The 18,568-nt window shown below is 35.3% G+C and overlaps 1 protein-coding gene across 1 annotated transcript in view; it reads left to right on the top strand.

Annotated features, from left to right (window-relative positions):
* LOC131561102 (adhesion G protein-coupled receptor A3-like) overlaps positions 1-18,568 on the top strand; it is a 252,571-nt gene that overhangs the window by 100,871 nt on the left and 133,132 nt on the right. Inside the window, exons 5-6 of the mRNA XM_058810235.1 lie at positions 3,644-3,715; positions 4,477-4,640. Of these exons, the coding sequence (XP_058666218.1) occupies positions 3,644-3,715; positions 4,477-4,640 (236 nt within the window). The remainder of the gene's footprint in view (positions 1-3,643; positions 3,716-4,476; positions 4,641-18,568) is intronic.

Here is an 18,568-nt window from a genome sequence, read left to right as displayed (position 1 = left end):
GCCTGTGGTGTAAGAAGTGGTCATTGTTAGTGGACTGCAAGCTGATGCTGCCTGGTACTTTTCTAACATTGTAGCTTTGTTTGGCTTGAAAGTTTATGAAGAACCATACTTTTTAAACATGTTTTAAAGACAATAGGTCACCTTTCTGTTCCTACTGATACCTCTGAATTGTGTTTACTTGCCATTTGAGGAGTATGAGAAGGCTGTTCTCTGGAAAGGTTATGGAGAAGCATTTACTCACTGCAGCATCAGTGTTTGTAACAAGGAAAATATGACAAGTTATTAAACATGGAACTGGTTTCATAGCCATTTACTGAAGGAGAAATATAATGATGTATAGATGTGTGTTGATTTATGTAGTTGTTGATTTGGTAATTAGAGCTCTCCTGTGTTATGTTAGCAGAGATGAAGTACAGAAGCATCTTTGCAGGCTGTTATCAGAACCAGTAGGGAGAGCCGTGAGTCCACTGGAGGGAGCAAAGGACATAAATCTTTTCATGTGCCTTCTGTGAAGTACAATTATGGGATTTTCTTGTACTGTTTACAAGCACAAATGCCAGGTGAAACAAAATAACACGGTGTGTTTCACTCAATCTTGTAAATCTAATTCAGTTTGGGAAAAAAATGGAGTTAGAGCTGTAAAATCAGCTCTAGGCCCAAACTAACACAGTGTGGTTTAGCCCAATGATGTGATGCATAAATCTAAACTGAGTACAGTAAAGACATGTTAAAATACGTCATAAAAAGGATGATGAGGATTGCTTGGGCTTTCAGGGATAATGCAGACACCCTTCAGTGGGCTTGGTGGTTTTTTGCAGTCTAGTTTAGAACAGGACAACCTACAGAATTCTTGATTAAAGAAAAAATGAATTAGTAGTATCATCTGGTATTGTTTTTAAACAGGCCAGCACACAGAAACCACAAGAAATGGTCAGCTTCTTGATGATGTAGAGAAGACTTTTATTCCATTGTAATCAGGAGGTGTATGTCAGGGAACAGAAATTGAATTCAAGTAATCCAAGTTACTAATGAAACCTTAAATCTCATACTGGCCCTGAAATTACTGCAGCCAGTGACTTCTGATTATGTTCCTTGAGATTGATCTAATTTTTACACCCTCTTGGATTTGATGATTTTTACTCCGTAAAATGATTTCAAAATGCTTTGACGTCATAGGACAAATGCAGCTGGCAGTGCCTCAGTATGAGAGTAGATTTATTACATTTTGTAAGATACTAGTTTACCTCTTTTGGCTAATATATTGCCCTTTGGCTGTTTTTATGCTGTAATGAGGTGCACATATTCTAACTAGGAGTGACATAATTGAATGCAACAAATCTTCCAAATCTCTTTTGGACCCAATGTTTCAGTGCTTTGTTCCAGAATTAAGTATGCAAATATATTTTGGCTAGGTAATGGAGCTGCTATCTACATTAATTCTATTTATATTTAATCTAAGTATTAAGAGCTGTGGAATACTGGGATGATGCCACTGTGCTGATACACCAGACTTCATTTATTTAGTCCCTCATAAATTGTCTTCTCAGGTTTCGAAATGTTGCAGCCTGGAATCTATTTCAACAAGTAGCTACTGCTGGTTCTTCCCTTTGGAGGTTCAAACCCAAACTTTATCACTGCTTCCAATTGTTTGATTAAACTATATCTGATTTACTCTTCATCCTGTCTCTGAATCATCAGCAGCAATTAGCTTTGTGATAATATTATACTGCAAAATCTTGTGTGACTTGATGTCATTGCACCAACTAATCACTTTGCATGGTGCCAGAAATCAAATAAAACCACTAACAGTTAATCAAGCAGACCCCATTTCGGCAAATAAGGAAATACAGAATGTAACCTGCCCTCTCTGTATTTCTCTTGTCGTTTTTTACGCCTCCTATCCCATTTTGCCTTTTTTTTTTTTGCACAGATCAATCTGTTACCATTGCATTTGACTTTTGCTTTTTAATGCTGCTCTTCAGAGGGAAGCATTCTTCATATTCATATATTTCTGCTTCTGTCTATATTCTGCCTCAAATGGTACTTTGACACGTGTAACTCTTTTTGACTGTTTTGTGGCATTTGTCATTTATATTGAAACTTTTGGTAGAAGTGCTTTATTAATTTCTGTAAAAGCACAAGTATTGGTATATGAAAAACAAGTTTAGGACTTCTAAGTAACAATGAAATGTTTTATCTCTGGTAAAACTGAAATCACATCATTCTATTAATGGAGTGAGTTAATGGCATAGTAAGTGCTATAAGCTTTGGAGTGCATTAATTTGTTGCATTTGAAATATTTGCAAAAGAGATGTTACTGACATTTTAGAATAAATAACCTTTTAAATGAAGCTAGAGTGGGGTTTTAGGATATCTGAAATGGAGAAATTTTACAACAGTATATATTTGACAATATTTTAATATATAATGTAAATTATGTGCACTAAAAATAGGTATTTACAGAGTACTGCATCAGCTCAGAAATGCATGAGTTATTTGGGTGATTTGAGAAGATTTCTGAAATTTTTGTTAAAGAACAATCTATTTCCACTGGTGGATATCCAAATATTGTAGTTTTGTTTCTTGGACATAGAAATGTGTTGCATTTTGATTTACACAGCCCTGTGAACATGATCCTAGTCTGCTACTTATTAGTAGTAATATGGAAACTTCAAACCAGGTCATTGCCAGAAGAATATGAAAAGTTGAATTGCTGGATTTCTGCTGATGGCACTGTTAGGAGCTCAGTTATTCCAGCACTTGGTAAAAAAGAATTCTGAAATTTTTCTGGTAACTGAATTTTTGTAACCAACTTTGAATTCAAACATATGGTGTTCAGGCACTGGACAGAACATATCTCAGTATTTCATAAGTAGGTAATTCATATGTTCTGAAATCTTGATCTTGGATATGCGCTAATTTTTAAGTTTATGGGTAGAGAAAAAGACATTATTGCTTGACAATTAAGCATTTAATTTTTGTATTACTAAGGCACTGGCAGAGCAATACTGTTTAACTATGTAAAAGTGAATTGCCTCTGTTTGCAAGTATTCAGCCTGAGCCATTCAGCCATCAAGACAAGAAAGAGTAGAGCAGTAATTAAAATGGAAATGACCTAATTTAAGGATGGGAAAAATCGGTGTGTTTAAAGTCCTTTGTAATAAAACTGTTTGTGTAGTCACTTTGAAAACTCATTACTGTTTTAAGGAAATGCTTGAATTCTTTGGAACATTACTAATTTAAGACACTGTTTTTGTTTATTTAGCTTGTAGACATTCTGACTATACAATAAAAATACAATACAAGTCTCATTGGCTAATTATTTTATTAATATTTTCACTCAAATTCTAGAATATTCTCTTCTCAAATTCTCTTCTTTTAAATATGTAGAAGTGTTTCTCTTTATGTGACCAAGTGAATTGTATGTATTTCTGCTGCAAAAATAAAACAAGAATCTGTGAATTGATTTAAATATTACTGTCACCTACCAAAACCAAACAGCAATGCACCAAATTTAAATGTTTTTACTATTGTCAAGAAAGCAACTTTTTAATTAGCATTGGGAAAATGATATTCTATAACAATTTTCTTTTCTTCTTGCATTTGTTGTAACCAACAGTAAATTGCTTTCTTTTTTCCCCAGGAATTTGTCAGGGAATATTTTTTCAAGTCTCATGAATGGACTTTTTTCTGAGCTGCTAGCTCTGAAAGCCCTGTGAGTATCCTTCCTTTTGTGTGTAATCTGAAGTACTTCAGAAACACATTAGAATAAACATAGCAGAGTTGAATATGAATTCAAGCAGGATTGGTTTTAGAGACGCATTCTAAAAATAAAAGCTGCAGTGTTTTGTTACCCATGTCTGGCTCACTGTTGATGAGCTGCCATCTTTACCTGTTGCAGGAAAATGGATAGCACTGATAATTCAACTCCATTCCTGACTAGCCCAGTCTGGTCCTCCTGACTAGAATCCCTTTTTTTCTTTTCTTTTTACTTTAAAATCTTATAATTTTCCATGGTTTCATGCATTAAATTTTATTAGGCCTCTAATTGCACAAAACCAGTAATGTTAAATATTTTTCCTGGAATTATGCTAACATTTCCCAGTTATTGATATTAATTGTGCTTGCCTAAGATTTCAAAGTGTATACTGAATCTTTCTACTTAGAGGGGTTTTTAGTAAATTTAGGTATGTTATAGTATGATTTCTGCAGTAACACAGACCCAAAATTATTTCAGTAGTCAATGATGTTGTCCTGGAACCAAACCCAGAATTTTTCTATAATATTATGAAAGTAATAAACAGTGGGACAACGTGTATTGGTTATAGTATTTTAGAGTATCTTTGAATTCATGCTTCCATAGTTATGCATTAATCTAGAATTCTCTTTCAAATTAGATAATCTGAGTCTAGCAGAAGAAAATATATTCATGGAAACAGCATGTTTACCAATTGTGGTCATTCTTTGCCTTTGTAGACATTTCAACACTGATTCACTGATTTGTGACTGTAACCTGAAATGGGTCTTGCAATGGGCCAGAAATGCTTCAGTGCGAATAGCAGAGGAAACAGTTTGTGCTTACCCCAGTGCTTTACATGGACTGTCCCTTTATAACCTGAAGGAAAACCAGCTGATCTGTGGTGAGTTGTACTCTCATTTAGCATTGCAAATTGAAGTGGAACCCAGAGAAAATATCGAAAACCCAGAAATTAGGCAAAAAGCCAAAATAAAAATTAATAAATCTGACAGGTGTTTGACACAGAAGTTACACGTGAGAATGAATGAGACAAGAAAAAAATAGAAATTTCTTATTTCATATCTCAAGAGCATCACTGTTCTGCAATGTATTCAGTAATATGCAATTATGACATAGAACATGTAACTATGATGCTAGTTCTACATTATATTCTTCATGAAACTGAGGATTCCTACCTGAGTTTATATAATGTTTATTTCAAGTTATTTATCTGAAAGACTGATATTGATGTCAAATTTCATTCTTGATTTTTTATTTTTATCAACCTGTAACTATACATTTTATCACTGCTTCCTGGGGGTGAACAGAATTCTTGCAGTGAGCTTCAGTTGGGTGAATTCTGTATGGAGATGTAGAAGTGAAATGTTTTTTGGATATTTTCCACCATAACAAACATGATAGATGTGGTATGAAGGAGAAAGCAAAAAGGTAAAAAGAAAACTCATTTCACATTGGGCTTTGTCTATCAATGAGCAGATTAAACCAGAGATTTTAAAAAGTATCACACTGCCTAGAAAAGATCACTGCCTGAGATGGTGCCAGTGGGTTCCAGAATCAAAAGTCTAATTTCACACATGGTTGATGAATTTCAGAATCTTTGAATCTCTCACATGCTTGAATGACCGAAAATTGCTGAGACTGTGACTTTGCTAATGTCTTTTGCAAACAAAAAGAGAGTCAGACGTTTCTCTTATAACCACAAGAAGAGTGATGTGTGTTGTAACAAACATATTAATAGCAGGAGGAAGATCAGGAGTTGTCTGGAATGATTTAGAGAATTGGTTTTAATAACAAATACAGATGTTTATAGGTTGGAAATGTGAAAGGATGTGAATACTACCTGCAGATGATCCATCAGGTGAATTGTTAAGGAAACACAGATAGGTGTCTGGAGGCAAATATGGAATGTGAGACCTTGTGAGTGCAAGGCAGAGACAATTCCAGTAGCCTGTGTTACCAAACATTTGAAATTCTGCAATGCTCTTCAAATATTAAGCTCCCATTTTATAGAGAGCCAGCATGGGCATCTTCATAGAGATCCATTTCCTAGCAGGAAAAGTAGTTATTCTAAAAGTGCTAAAGTGCTGGAATGATCAGGAGTGATTAAGGACTGTTAATTGGTATTTCCAGGTAACAAGTGAATATAAATCTCTGAATTCTACAGAGGAAATGAAAGCAATTTCTCATAATTTCTTAATTTAATTCCTAATAGAACTCCCTATCAGAGCTTTGATACAGAATTTATAATGCCCATCTAGTTCTCACTTCTATTTACAATCAAGGGCTGTAATGACTGCCAGTAGCTTGACTTTGCTTCCAATATCTGCAGAGAGTTTTACAGTGGTTGTAATTGCTGAGCCTTCCACCAGCTCTGTAATATCTGCCAGGTATTTCATGGAGCTCAGAGTATCTCCTGGGTAACTCACAGTGCCCAGAACATTTAGCAATTTCATTTTCAGTAAGTTAATTTGAGCTTAGGCATAATAGAAGCCTGTCTGGCACCAAAATAATAATAGTTATTGAGGATGATTTATAAATAATATGTGTTAAAATATGCACAGAGTTGATCAAATTAAACATATCTTAAAGAAAATATTGAGTGACTTAAAAATTAAAAACTCCTTTATGTGAACATCATCCATCTTGTCAGACATTTATAGACACTGATCTTCCTTCTACATGCTAAAAGGTGCTATGAGTTTTCACAGTGATAAGATGAGCAAAAAAAGAAGAATGAAAGGGAAAAAATTAAAATAGGAGAGAAATGGCCAAAGAGTTTTGCAGGGGAGGTAGGGAATTAACCAAAAAGTCAAAGTATGTGGACTCTGAATAGCTACAGGGATGGCAGTTTGCCATCAGCTTTTTAGATTATTTTATATGTTAAGGTGAGAAAAAAATAATCTTTTGGATTTCTTCCTGGCAAATCTTTCTCACACATCTACTTACTCATGATAGCCAGAATAGTAAGTTGCCTGTTGGAAACAGTTAAAAACCTGCTTTGGGCGTTTTAGGAGCTATGTAACTGCACAGTTTTAGAATTCCCAGGATTCTGCTTGCATATTTCACTAACAGCTTTTAAGAGCTACTTAAATCTTCTTTAACAAAATTCTCCAGCTGTCAGAAATGTTTGGTTATAAAACAATTCTTCACAATGTTGGAAATAAGGCTGAAAAGCTAATTGGATGACAAAATATGGTTTTGCCCTTGTCTTCTGTGTTAATGATGAGGGACTGTGGTGAATTCATAATGGTATGGGCAGAGAATATTTCTGAAAAATGGTTGTGAAATTGGCTTCATACAGTGCCTTGTTACTCTTTCTCCATGACTCCAAATAGGAGTTACTCAATTTCCAGGAGGAAAATTGTATTTTCCTGAATGCAAATACTATAAATTTCTAATTTTCCTGAATACGAGTGCTGAGATCTGATAGGAGTCTGAGATTTTCTCTGGCTCACATCACCAGCAGAAATGGATTCTCTAAGCCAAATTCTTCACTCAGGAAAGACCTGTATGTGTGTTTGTCTTAAGGGGATTATGAAAGGTTGCTCTTAAAGCTAGGTTTTGATTATTAATACTGGTGAGTGAGATATGAGAATGTAGTTTCTCAGTCTCAAAACTGTATTGATGTTACTGAACAGCATGAATAGGTAAAAATTCAGCTGTTCTGCAAATTACAATTGACATATAACTGTGATGGAGTACTTTTCTGTTAAAAAGCGTTGACTCATCAAAACAATGTTTGCAGAAGTGCTGATTTTCTTTTTTCCTCCAATTAGATTTTATTTAAAAGTTAGAAAGTAGTTGACATAATATCAATAACATTTAAATAAGTTTTTTGACTAAAATGCTGAAAATGTTTGCTAAATGTTACAAAAAATATTGCAACAGTCAAATTACAGAAATAATTTTATGGTGCCTTAAGACATTTATTTATTTATTTATTTATTTTCCATTTATTTATTTATTTATACCACAAAGAAATTTCTCTAATTCTCCTGGGCCAGAGTGCTGTTTCTCATACAGATCTCCTACAAATTAAAATCTTGGATTTTGAATATATATATGCTCTACTGATGTCTATAAATAAGTAATTAAGAACATATTATTCCCTTCTGTTAATTAAAAAAGAAACTACTTGAAAAAAAAATATAAAAGGATATTGAGAAATCTGTTTTTTTTTTACTTAGAGTTTATTGCATTAATACATAATAAATTGCATTTTTATTCTTTATCATTATGGATTTTTTCATGCAGTTAGTAAAAGAGTTTTGTCCTTATTTTGGTGTCAGTAGCTTTTCTGGTTTCTGTGGTCTACTGTTCTAATCTTGGTCCTGATATGGTTGCATGGACCTATAAAGCAGACAGGTTCAAAGAACTAGAGGCAGTATCTTGGTTCTCAGGAAATCTAAATGCACAGAAGAGTCTACATTGCTTTAATGTGGTTGTGCTCTACTCAGCCAGATGGTTTGCTGTGCATACATTCACATCAGTGCATCACAGCATTTTCAGGCAAGCTCATTCTGCTGCATGGCACCTTTCCTGTAGCTGTCCTTACCTGTCCTGTAGCTGTCCTTACCTGTCCTGTAGCTGCTTTCTGAGCTGTGCTATGAGGCATTCTGCCAGAAAGCCCCATAAAGCAGCCTTGCCCCATAAAGCAATCTTAAGCAGTCCTGGGTGGCTCTCTGGCCACTTTAGCAGAGCTTGCTCTGGCTTTTCATCTGACCCCATATGAGATGATGGCTAAAGATAATCCCCAAAAACTGTTTGCCCTTTTTCTCTGTGTTGATATAAAGCTATGCACAGTTCTTTTCCTTGGAAGAAACAAATCTATTTCTTCTCTCTTTATTATGCTTTTGCATTGAATGTTTCTGTTTCCCACTTCCTTATTATCTGTGTTGAATTGAGTGGGAGAAAATCTCTTTCCATGTTGAGCTGATTCAACACAGGACTGTAGGACAAGAGTTACAAGAAATTCTAAGATACAGAGTTATTTATTCACCTCTAGTCTGCACATCTCTGAAAAACCCATGCTGTTGCAATAATTACAACTAGGAAATGGAGACAATTAACAAAGCTACTATTAATACATCTTCTCCTTATACCATCCTCGGCAAAGAAACTTCAAAGGTAAAGGAAACATGTATAAGCACAAATGTTAGATACATTCATTGAGGAGACAGTTTCGGGGAAAATATGGTAGAAGTAGAACTTGGAAAGCACAGGGTAGCAGCAAATTACTAGACAAATATCTCAGCTGAGTAATTTTCCTTTCTTGTATTGACATAGGTGAGATAGCATGTGGTTTTAGGTACCATCCCATCTACCATAAATGCTTCCTGAGTCACAGGACCCTGTTTTTCAGAGGTGGAGTACCCAGAGTTTCAGTACCCAGAGGCTTGATTTGAATTGTTGCTCTGTGTGCTTCACATTCATGAAAATCAGCTGTAGGGTGTTTCACAGAGGGGTTATTCCAGTAAATTATTTTGAAAGAATGTATTATGCCAGAATATGTGTTCTGTCCACAGGTGGTGCACCTGTTGGCTGTGATCCATAGAACTCTAAGTATTTACATCAAACTTACACTTGGGAAGTTCTTTGGGTTGGTTCATAATTCACTAAAAGCTTTCATAATCTATTTGGACTTTCACCAGGGGTGGCAAGGAGCAAGTACCCAAAAGAGAGCTGGAGTTTTGTCTGTGTAGGTTCTGTATGGTGAGGCTGCTGCCATGCCTTAGGGGGCTGTCTCTGAGAAAAATGTTAGCAGAATAAAAATCCATCCTATTGAATATAGAGGTGAGAAAAGAAGATAATAGTTGTGGCTTGTGAGTGTCCAACAGTGTTTGAATTATTACTCAGTCTCTGAATTCTGTAAACTACCTCAGTTTCAACTGTTAACTCATTAATTAAATTAGCAAGTTCTGACTCATAAAATATTATTGAAATGTGGGTTTTGGGGAATGATAGACTCCCTACTTAGGATGGACACTTCAAAGGGAGGAATAAAAGTCAAAGAAGTAAATCCTTTTCTGACTTCTGTATTCTGCAATAAAATCCTTTAAATGTTTCATAGAAAATGTGAATAATTTATTGGAAGGGAGGAGATAAAGTTGTTAGGGAATTGTTTGTACTTAACCAGCACCTTGTCCTTTGTAGTTTGCTTCACTTCAGTGAGAATCAGAGTATCTGTTCCCCCAAAGGAGCAGAGTCAGGCTAAAATGTAGGTGCTTTTTGCTCTGATGCTCCATACCTGTTCACGTTAAAACTTGTGCAAGGAAAAAAAAAGAAAAAACCACAATTTATGCTTTATACATTCATTCTACTTGTGTTGTTAGAGATTTCTTTTCCATTTTAAGATTAAATTTCTTGCAAATGAAGCACTTTCTTCATCAGCTATCTACTGTCACATTTTCTAATCTGCATTTCTTATGCTTAAATATCAGGAGAACATTAGGATATATTTCTCCCAGGCTATGTGCCACTCCCTAGTCTGTTTTTATAAGTTTATTGATTTTTTTTTTGCAAACTTACCTAGAATACAAAAAAAATATTGAAATATTCAAGATATTTTAAATCAATTATAGTAATACCATTGGGAAAAATAGAACATTTTCTTTTCTACACTGCTGCTATAAAGTATTTTTATTTTTTTGAAGCAGCTTTCTTTTTCCTTGACATAGATTCTTAAGAGAGTGTGGCTTTAAATGATTTCTCAGCAATGGTGGAGCAGCTTTACATGCTGTATTTGTTGAGATGTCTTTGTAATTTTACCTGATGTAATTGCACATTGTTTCCCCATCATTCCTAGCAGAGAAACTTGGTATCCACTGTCTGATAGTAAGAACTTTGAAAGAAATACCTACTTTTAAAATGCTGAAGAGGGAAAAAATACTATGTACTGGGGAATTTTTTCTTTGAAAGAGCTTTTTCAACATTTAAATTTAAGCTGAAGTCAACGGAATACAATCAGCCTTGATTTGTGTCAGTTTTTAAGAATACTGCCAACTATCTTGTGTTAGGTATATGGTAAAGAAGTGAGATTTGAAATTCCTTTTTTCATGTAGTGCAAAAATTAAATATCTACATTTCCATTCAAGTCTTAAAATTATAAATATCTATATTTGCCCACAGATTATTGTTAAAAGCTTCCTTTTCTGCATAAAATATATTGCAAGAAAAAACACAATCTTAAAATTACCAAGGAGTATTTTTTCTTCCTTTATTTTTTTCAGCGTACACAAAACATATTTTTGGTAACATTTGTTACTTAAATTTAGGGACAGGTTTGAGATTATTGTTTCAATAATTTCTTTATTAATTTACAAGTCATTCTTACTGCATTAACACAGTATAAATATTGAACTGCGGGGGGGTTTCAGGATGTACTAACTGACTAAACTCAAAACCTCAAGCAGCAAGAATGATGGATTAATTATCCAGATTTAGATTTCAGTCCTGCAGTTTCTTGGCAGTCCACAGGTAGCTTGCTGCATTCATGCAGAGCATCATTGTCTTCCAGAATGTGCGGGATCAAGACTTCAGCTCTAATTCTGCAGGGAGTGCCTAATCACATGAGTAGGTTTAATTATGTTAAAATAGGAATATTCACACTAATAACCTTTCATAGGATTAGGTTTTGCAAGATATGGATAGTGATACAATTAGCAGTATTTAAATCCTCTTCCAATTGCTTTCGTTTTACAATGTTAGCAACTCAAGATTTTCTTTAATAAGAAAGTACTCATGATAACAGAATGCATATAAATCAGATAAAATAACTGAATATTTTGGTCTTTCAAAGATACATGGGCTAAGTTCATTTCATGTCAGAGCTAAGAGGCCATTTGTATATCAAAGCTGGTTTCCATACTATCATTTAGTAGTATGAAATGAACAATGTTTTGAACTTTTGTCTTCAAATTCTAGATTTCTCATCTAATATGATCAGTCTCAAAATGAGAGGAAAAGGACTATTTTGCCCTAAATTTAATCTTAAACATTATTATCTGATTTCTTCAGTGGTGGTGTAGGACACTGCTGGAAGATTGGGGGCATAAAATTAGTAACAGTTAAATCTTATAAATGTGAAATAGCAGAAATATTAAAATGTTCATTTGAGGATGAAATTTGACTACAAAATATTTTCTTGCATTTGTGTTTACACATGAATATTCAGTTCAACCGAAATTTTCATCCCTGAAATCTTGCTGATCTAGATATAGGAAAGGTACCCAGTTGTTTGGTTTTTTTTCCATGGCTTACTCTTCTATACTGCATTAGAGGTTTTTAATGTACACTTATGTCTTATTTTCTACATTGTCTTTGACAATGCAAAATGACTGAAGGAAAATTTAACCAAGGTGGAGTGAGAATGGCAGTGAAATGAGGCATTTTAATCTACAAACTCCTGCCCTTGAACACTTAGGTGGCCATATTCAAAAGCCAGTTGCTTATGAGAAAAACAAAGTTAAAACAAACAGCCTTGGCTACAGTCCATTGAGTCTCTCTGAAGATATATTCTTTATTTATTATGGTAACATGAACATTAAAACACTAGGGTTAAATTTTATACTGGTGATTTCTAGGTAAAATTATATAAGCTTTTAAATAAACCTATGTTAATATTGTCCAATATCTGTGCTTATTAGGGTTTGCTGTAATTAATCTTAATTGTTATCATAGGAAAATTCCCTATAAAGCTTTCATCCTAACAATTTCTCTTTCATTTAAGTGGACTATACCATAGTGGCGTTTCACATTTTTATAGCACATGTCAACATACTGCACTTTCTTTAATGTTTGTATAAAAATGGCTGTAGAGAGCTTCTGACACTGTCAGCTGGGCTGAAAGGAGCTTGGAATGAAAAAATGGAATACTTCAACAGAAGTGTTGTTTGTTCAGCATTTCTTTGAAGAATTTTTTTCTATTCTTTTTTTACGTTCTGGCATAGATGAGAATTCATGCAACCTTCTGGACTCTGGGCAATTGGGGACAATCACTGACACTCTTGGGGCCTTCCTGCTACCATCTTTCTGTGATCTGAGTGTACAGTTATGATTTGAAAATAAAAAAGGTTTAAAGTTTGGAAAGATGAGTGCTATCACTGCACTTCCCAGTTAGATAAAGCTAATTAGTGTATTTGATTATACCTCTTGGACCTATTGGAGTGGGTCCAGAGGAGAGCCACAAGGGTGACTGGGGACATGGAACATCTTTCCTGTGACGAAAGGCTGAGGGAGTCGTGGTTGCTCAGCTGCAGAGGTGAAGGCTCCACAACCTCAGTGCATCCTTTCAGTACCTAGAGAGGGTTTATAAGAAAAATGGGGACAGACTTTTTAGTAGAGGCTGTAGCAACAGAATTAGGAATAATGGTTTTAAACTAAAAGACGATCTATTTACATTAAATACGAGGAAGAATTTTTTTACAATAAGGGTGGTGAGACACTGGCAATGGGCTAGCCAGGGATGAGGTGGATGCACTGCTCCTGGGAGCATTCAAGGTCAGGTTGGGTGGGACTCTGAGCAAATGTCCCTGCTCATTCTGGGGGCAGTTTAAAGGCGACATTTAAAGGTCCATTCCAGCCCAAACCATTCTATGATTCTGTGGTTTTGTAGAGCTGGGTGCTTTACCTTTCTGGTGCTCGGCCATTTTTATTAACTGCAAGCTGTAATGAGTATGCACAGCCATGAGTCAGCCAGTTCAGTTGCCATAAGGGTAATTGGAGTAATCAAAATCAGCTTTTTAACAGTGGGTTTCTGGCTGGTGCCAGGAGGAAATTTGTGTTGATGAATCTTCCAGTACCATAGCCGTCAATATGTCAATTTCAGCATATGGCAAATAATCAAATGCTCCCCCAGCTTCTGAAATAGAGTTTTGGGACAATTTGAAAATAAAAAATTGGAAATTTGTAGCAGTTTTATTTGATAGGAAAGAAATTAGTGATGCGAAAACCATTTGCCTATTCTTTTAGATTTCTGTGCCAGTGCAAGACAATGCAATTTTTTAATTGTTTAACTGGAACAAAACCTTGAACTTCATATTGTGGAAATCTTTCAAGTAACTTTAACATTTTACAAATTAAAATGTTAGGGTATTTACCATTTATATTAAATAAATGAAATCTGTTATTAAATAAGTGAAACCTGTTTCCTCTGTTTTTCCCTGCCACTTGATTTCCTTTTAAGTACATCACTGCTATCATCAGTAAATAAGACAGGGTTTTTTCTTGTGCTCCTTCTCAAGATACATCAGTCCCTAGAACTGGTGCAAAAAGCATAATTAATTTTACTGGGACTTAGGAATCTGGAGGAAACTCCAGTAGATAAAGACAGGTTAAATAACTTTGTCATGGCTAGAAATGTCATCCATCTGCTGAGTGATGAATGAAACCTGAATTACTTGGATTTGCCAAAAGTGACTAGATTTGAATTGTACATTCCCCAGCTCAGCCTTTCTTATTTTCTATCTAGCTGTAAATTATTTTAAGTAAATAAATCAGATTAGTTATATAATCCAAGTGACTTTTGAAGACTCATTCAAAGCTATGATTTTAGCTCATCTTGGCATATTTGCACTGAATTTTAGCTTCTGTTTTGTGTTGTGGAATACCTCTATGAGGTCAGCTGACGCAGGTAACTGCAGCACCAGAAGCCATGGACTGTGACAGCCTGGGTTCATTGTCTTTCTGAGTTATGATAAATCCCATTTACTACTTCTGCTGATCTCCTTTGATGGCTTTACAGAAGTTTGCAGGCGTAAAATTGCAATAAAAATCTTGTAGATTTAGGTAAAACAGTATGCATGTCAGAAATCTTGCTCTGTGGTTAGTGGCTACCATTTCTGTGCAGCACTTAGCATTACAAAAGAAACATAACACCCTAATTTAATTATAAGATGCTGGGAAGAAAAAAAAAAAACAAACAACAAACCAACCAAAGCAAAAGCACTGCTTGATATTCCTGTTTGAAAAGCATGCATGAGAGGGAAAGGGATTGATAAAATGGTGTGGGATATCTCTTGCCATGCCAGCGTTATGAAGCTGGTGGAAATAAGAAGCTATTACATGAACAAAAGCTCTGCTTTTCCTGCAGTGAGTGGTAAATGAATGTGCTACAAAGCTTTCTTGTCCCAAGCCCTGGAGACTTACCTTATTCTGCTGTTTAATACATGTTGGCATCTGTATTTTCTTGATATTATGTTGAAATTGGAGCCAGACACAGCTTTTATTAAAACTGAAGCTTGGCCTCAGTTCTGTATTCATTTTTTACTTCCTTGGCACATGGTGTGGTCTGTGACCTTCTACACCAAACGTTTCCTTACTGCCAGCAAATTTTGCAACACAGAAATTGGCGTTGGTGTGCTGGCACCTCCCTTTTTGGCAGAGCTGGCTCTTGGAGCACTTCAGATCACGCTCTTTTCTCCAGTTCCATTTGGTAAATATCAGATATCATTTGCACTGTCAGCAATTCAAATTTTTTACTAATGTATTTCAATTTGTTTTTCCTCATTTTCATCTGTCCTTTTTCTTGGATTGGTTCCTTTGCTTTGTCCTCACTTCCAGCTTTCCCCCACTGTGCTTTCCATGCACATTTCTTTCCCACTGAGACTGTATACAAATATTAGAGCTCTAACTCACACTTTTGTCAGCAGGATGTGCCGCACTCTGTAGGCACACTCAGTTCAAATAAAAAGCCCATTGGCAATACAATAAATCAAGTGATTAACAAGAAGCAAAATGCCAACCTCTGGCTTTTTTTCTGTCCCAGAAGCTTGTGGTACACTGTAGAAAACTGAATTTTCTACCAATCAACTGAAGTCAAAGGTATATCCTTAGACATGAGCACTGTAGTGCTGAAATGATGTGTGGGCAGCCTGGAGAAACCTGTGGATTTTCCTATTTCTGGTTGTGTGAAAATTGTTGATAGCAAACAAAGCCAGTTAATGAGGAACAGAAAAAGAATAGCAGAAAACTGTTTCTGGTAGACTGAAGAGCAGAAGGTTCTGGTGTAGTACAGGTTTATGCACTTAGTTGCTGTTGAGCTGAGCTGCCCAGATTAAAGGTTATGCAGCAGGAAATGCAACAAAGCTGGCTGGAGGTAGGACAGTTTCTCCACCATCTTGTGCTGGTCATGTTAGTTAATGACTAGCCAACTTTCTGTAGTGTTTAGACAGACCTGTTGCATGGGCCAGGTTTTGTACTTACAGGTTTGCTTTTAGTCATTCCCCCAGAAGACAGTAGTGTCACTCATTGGAAGTGAATATTACCTAAAGATAGTAATATGGTACTTTAAAATGTAACTAAAATATGGGTAAAGATGCATTTTGTCATCTTTTTTACAAGCGTTTTTGTTCCATGTATGTGAAGAAACAGCAGTATTTCCTTCGTACTCTTCTCCTTTCCAACTTGTTAAACAAAATAGAAGGCCAGAGTTAGATAGAAAATTGGAATACTTTTAAAATCTCAAGAACTGAATTGTAGGGAAAACCAGGAAATATAATATATGTGTATATGTGTGTGAAGCAAATTCTTCTATAAATATACTAAGGGCATATGCATTGGTGCATTCCCATAGAGCTTCAGTGCACCTTGCTATTTTTCTATTTTTGCTAATTTTTAAAAAATAATTTCTATTTTCTTTTTCAACATTTTGGGACACTGCATGCATTAAAGTATGCAGGGGTGTACTCTATTTGAAAAAGACACAAGTGATCCTATAAATTCAGTGGTTTTTGTGTAACCTTATTCCTTCTCTGTATGTCCTCAGTATTCTAGTCTAGATCTAATCTGAAATACAAGACTAGATGGCACAGAGAGTCTGGCCTTCAGTCAACAAAACCCTTTTCTGCTGAGAAGTGAAAGATAACGAAAAAGATGTAATTACTGTAATGATGGGTTAGACCTTTAGATTCATGCTGCAATCAGTGATTCCTGTGGTGCTCTGCTGCAATCATGGTTTAGTGCTGACTGGAGAGACAAGACAGGTAAAGACTGTGAAACACTCCATCAGCTCTTGATCTGGATGCCTGAGGGGAGTCACATTTGCAGACAGGGGTGCTGGCTCCGAGATCGAGGGCAGCACAGTGAATTGTCTTGGAAGGAGCATCCTGGAATATTTTTCAAGTGTGTAAAGACTAAATGAGATCCCTGTAAATTGCTCCCTCCCTTCTCAACACACAATAGTAAACATTTTGATTTTATGAGGCTGTTGTGTCTGCCATACACGCACACACACGCATAAATATGAGCATCAGAGATTATATATATTTAGTAATCCTGATTTAGTCTTTTTTACCCACATAATCAAAGAAAAAAATCAATTGTCTAGGGCTATGCTTGCCAGAGCTGTTATATTTAAAGTGCTGTCAAATCAATACCAAAATAATTCCAAATACTTTCAGAATTTCTTACTTCTTCATTTATTCTCAAAGTCAAACATGAAAATGTGCATACAGCATTAATAGATACTTTTATTTTTATTCTGAATTTGAAAGATTGTTGGATTATGTATTTAAAGTAAGTATTTCCAGCTGATGCTGATGTAACTACAATAATTTTATAGCCATTTGGGATAAAGGGTATTGGTCATAATTCTGAAACTCTTATTGGTGTGATTAATCCTCATAACTGTGAGCTGTGTCACAAAAGTCAACTGGAACATCTGCATGAATAATGGTTGCAGAACCAGCCTCAGACATTTAAATCATTACTACCCCTGGAAAACAACTGAAGATTAGCTCTGGTATTAATGTTTTTGTGTTGATGTCACAGAGATTAAAAGCAGATGTTTTCCAGGAGTACTTATGTTTACCTTCCATGGTCTGCAAATGTCATAATCCATAGAAATTTTATTCTTTTTAATTTGAAAATGAGTTTTCAGTGTTATTTGTCAATTTGGCCAACCCAAACAGGTACATTCTCAAAGTTGGTCAGGAGGATATCCTAGCATAATAGTATGTTTAATTCCAAGGATATATTTAATTCATTTTGCATCTTTATTGGCACTTAAAAGGATTTGCAAAGAAAAATAAAATGAGTACACTGTTGATAGGACTGATAATTTTTTGACATGCTGAAGTAAAGTTTTCATTCACTTCTGATCACTAATTGACAAACCCTGTAGAGAGCACCTCATTCCCACTGAATTTCTGGGTTTGGTGATCCCCAAGGCTGAACAGCAGAAGGGTTTATGGGGGAGCCTTGGACACCCACACTCAAGACAGAGATAAAAATTCAGAGTGATAGTGCTACACTTCATCCATATGCTCAGCAGGTTATTTAACTTGACTTAAAGATATTGATATTCTAGTTCACACTCTTCCTTCTTCATAGCCTCACAGCACAATGTGTCACTCACTGCAAGACCAAAACCATTCAGCCAGATACAACATCCTCAGTTAAAAGCTACTGTATCAATGAGAAATACTTTGTTTCTGTGAGTAGTATCTATTGCTGTTGTACTGTCACAGTGCGCTTAATTTTACTGCATTTTGGTAGTCATTTAATAAATTTATGGATAAATTTGTATTCCATATATTTCCTTATATTCCATAATTGACTTCATATTGCAACACAAAAATCACAACTTTTTGGAGACAGAGAGATTCTTTCTATCTGCTAGTTAAAGACATTTAATATAAATGACTGGGACCAAGGCTGCAGCTATTAGGAATGAGGCATTAATCTAGTTTACCTTCTCTTCTCTTAATTAGAAGCCAAAAGTCATATAAAAATACTGTGTGTATTTAAAGGAATTTTTAGTATCACATCATTGTCTCCATGTAACAGGTGCAATCAAAAGGTAAATTTCAGGAT

Source organism: Ammospiza caudacuta, chromosome 9 (genome assembly GCF_027887145.1).
Source record: "Ammospiza caudacuta isolate bAmmCau1 chromosome 9, bAmmCau1.pri, whole genome shotgun sequence".
Lineage (NCBI taxonomy): Eukaryota > Metazoa > Chordata > Aves > Passeriformes > Passerellidae > Ammospiza > Ammospiza caudacuta.
Note: the sequence above shows the minus strand (reverse complement) of the source record. Positions and strands in the feature narration are given on the sequence as shown.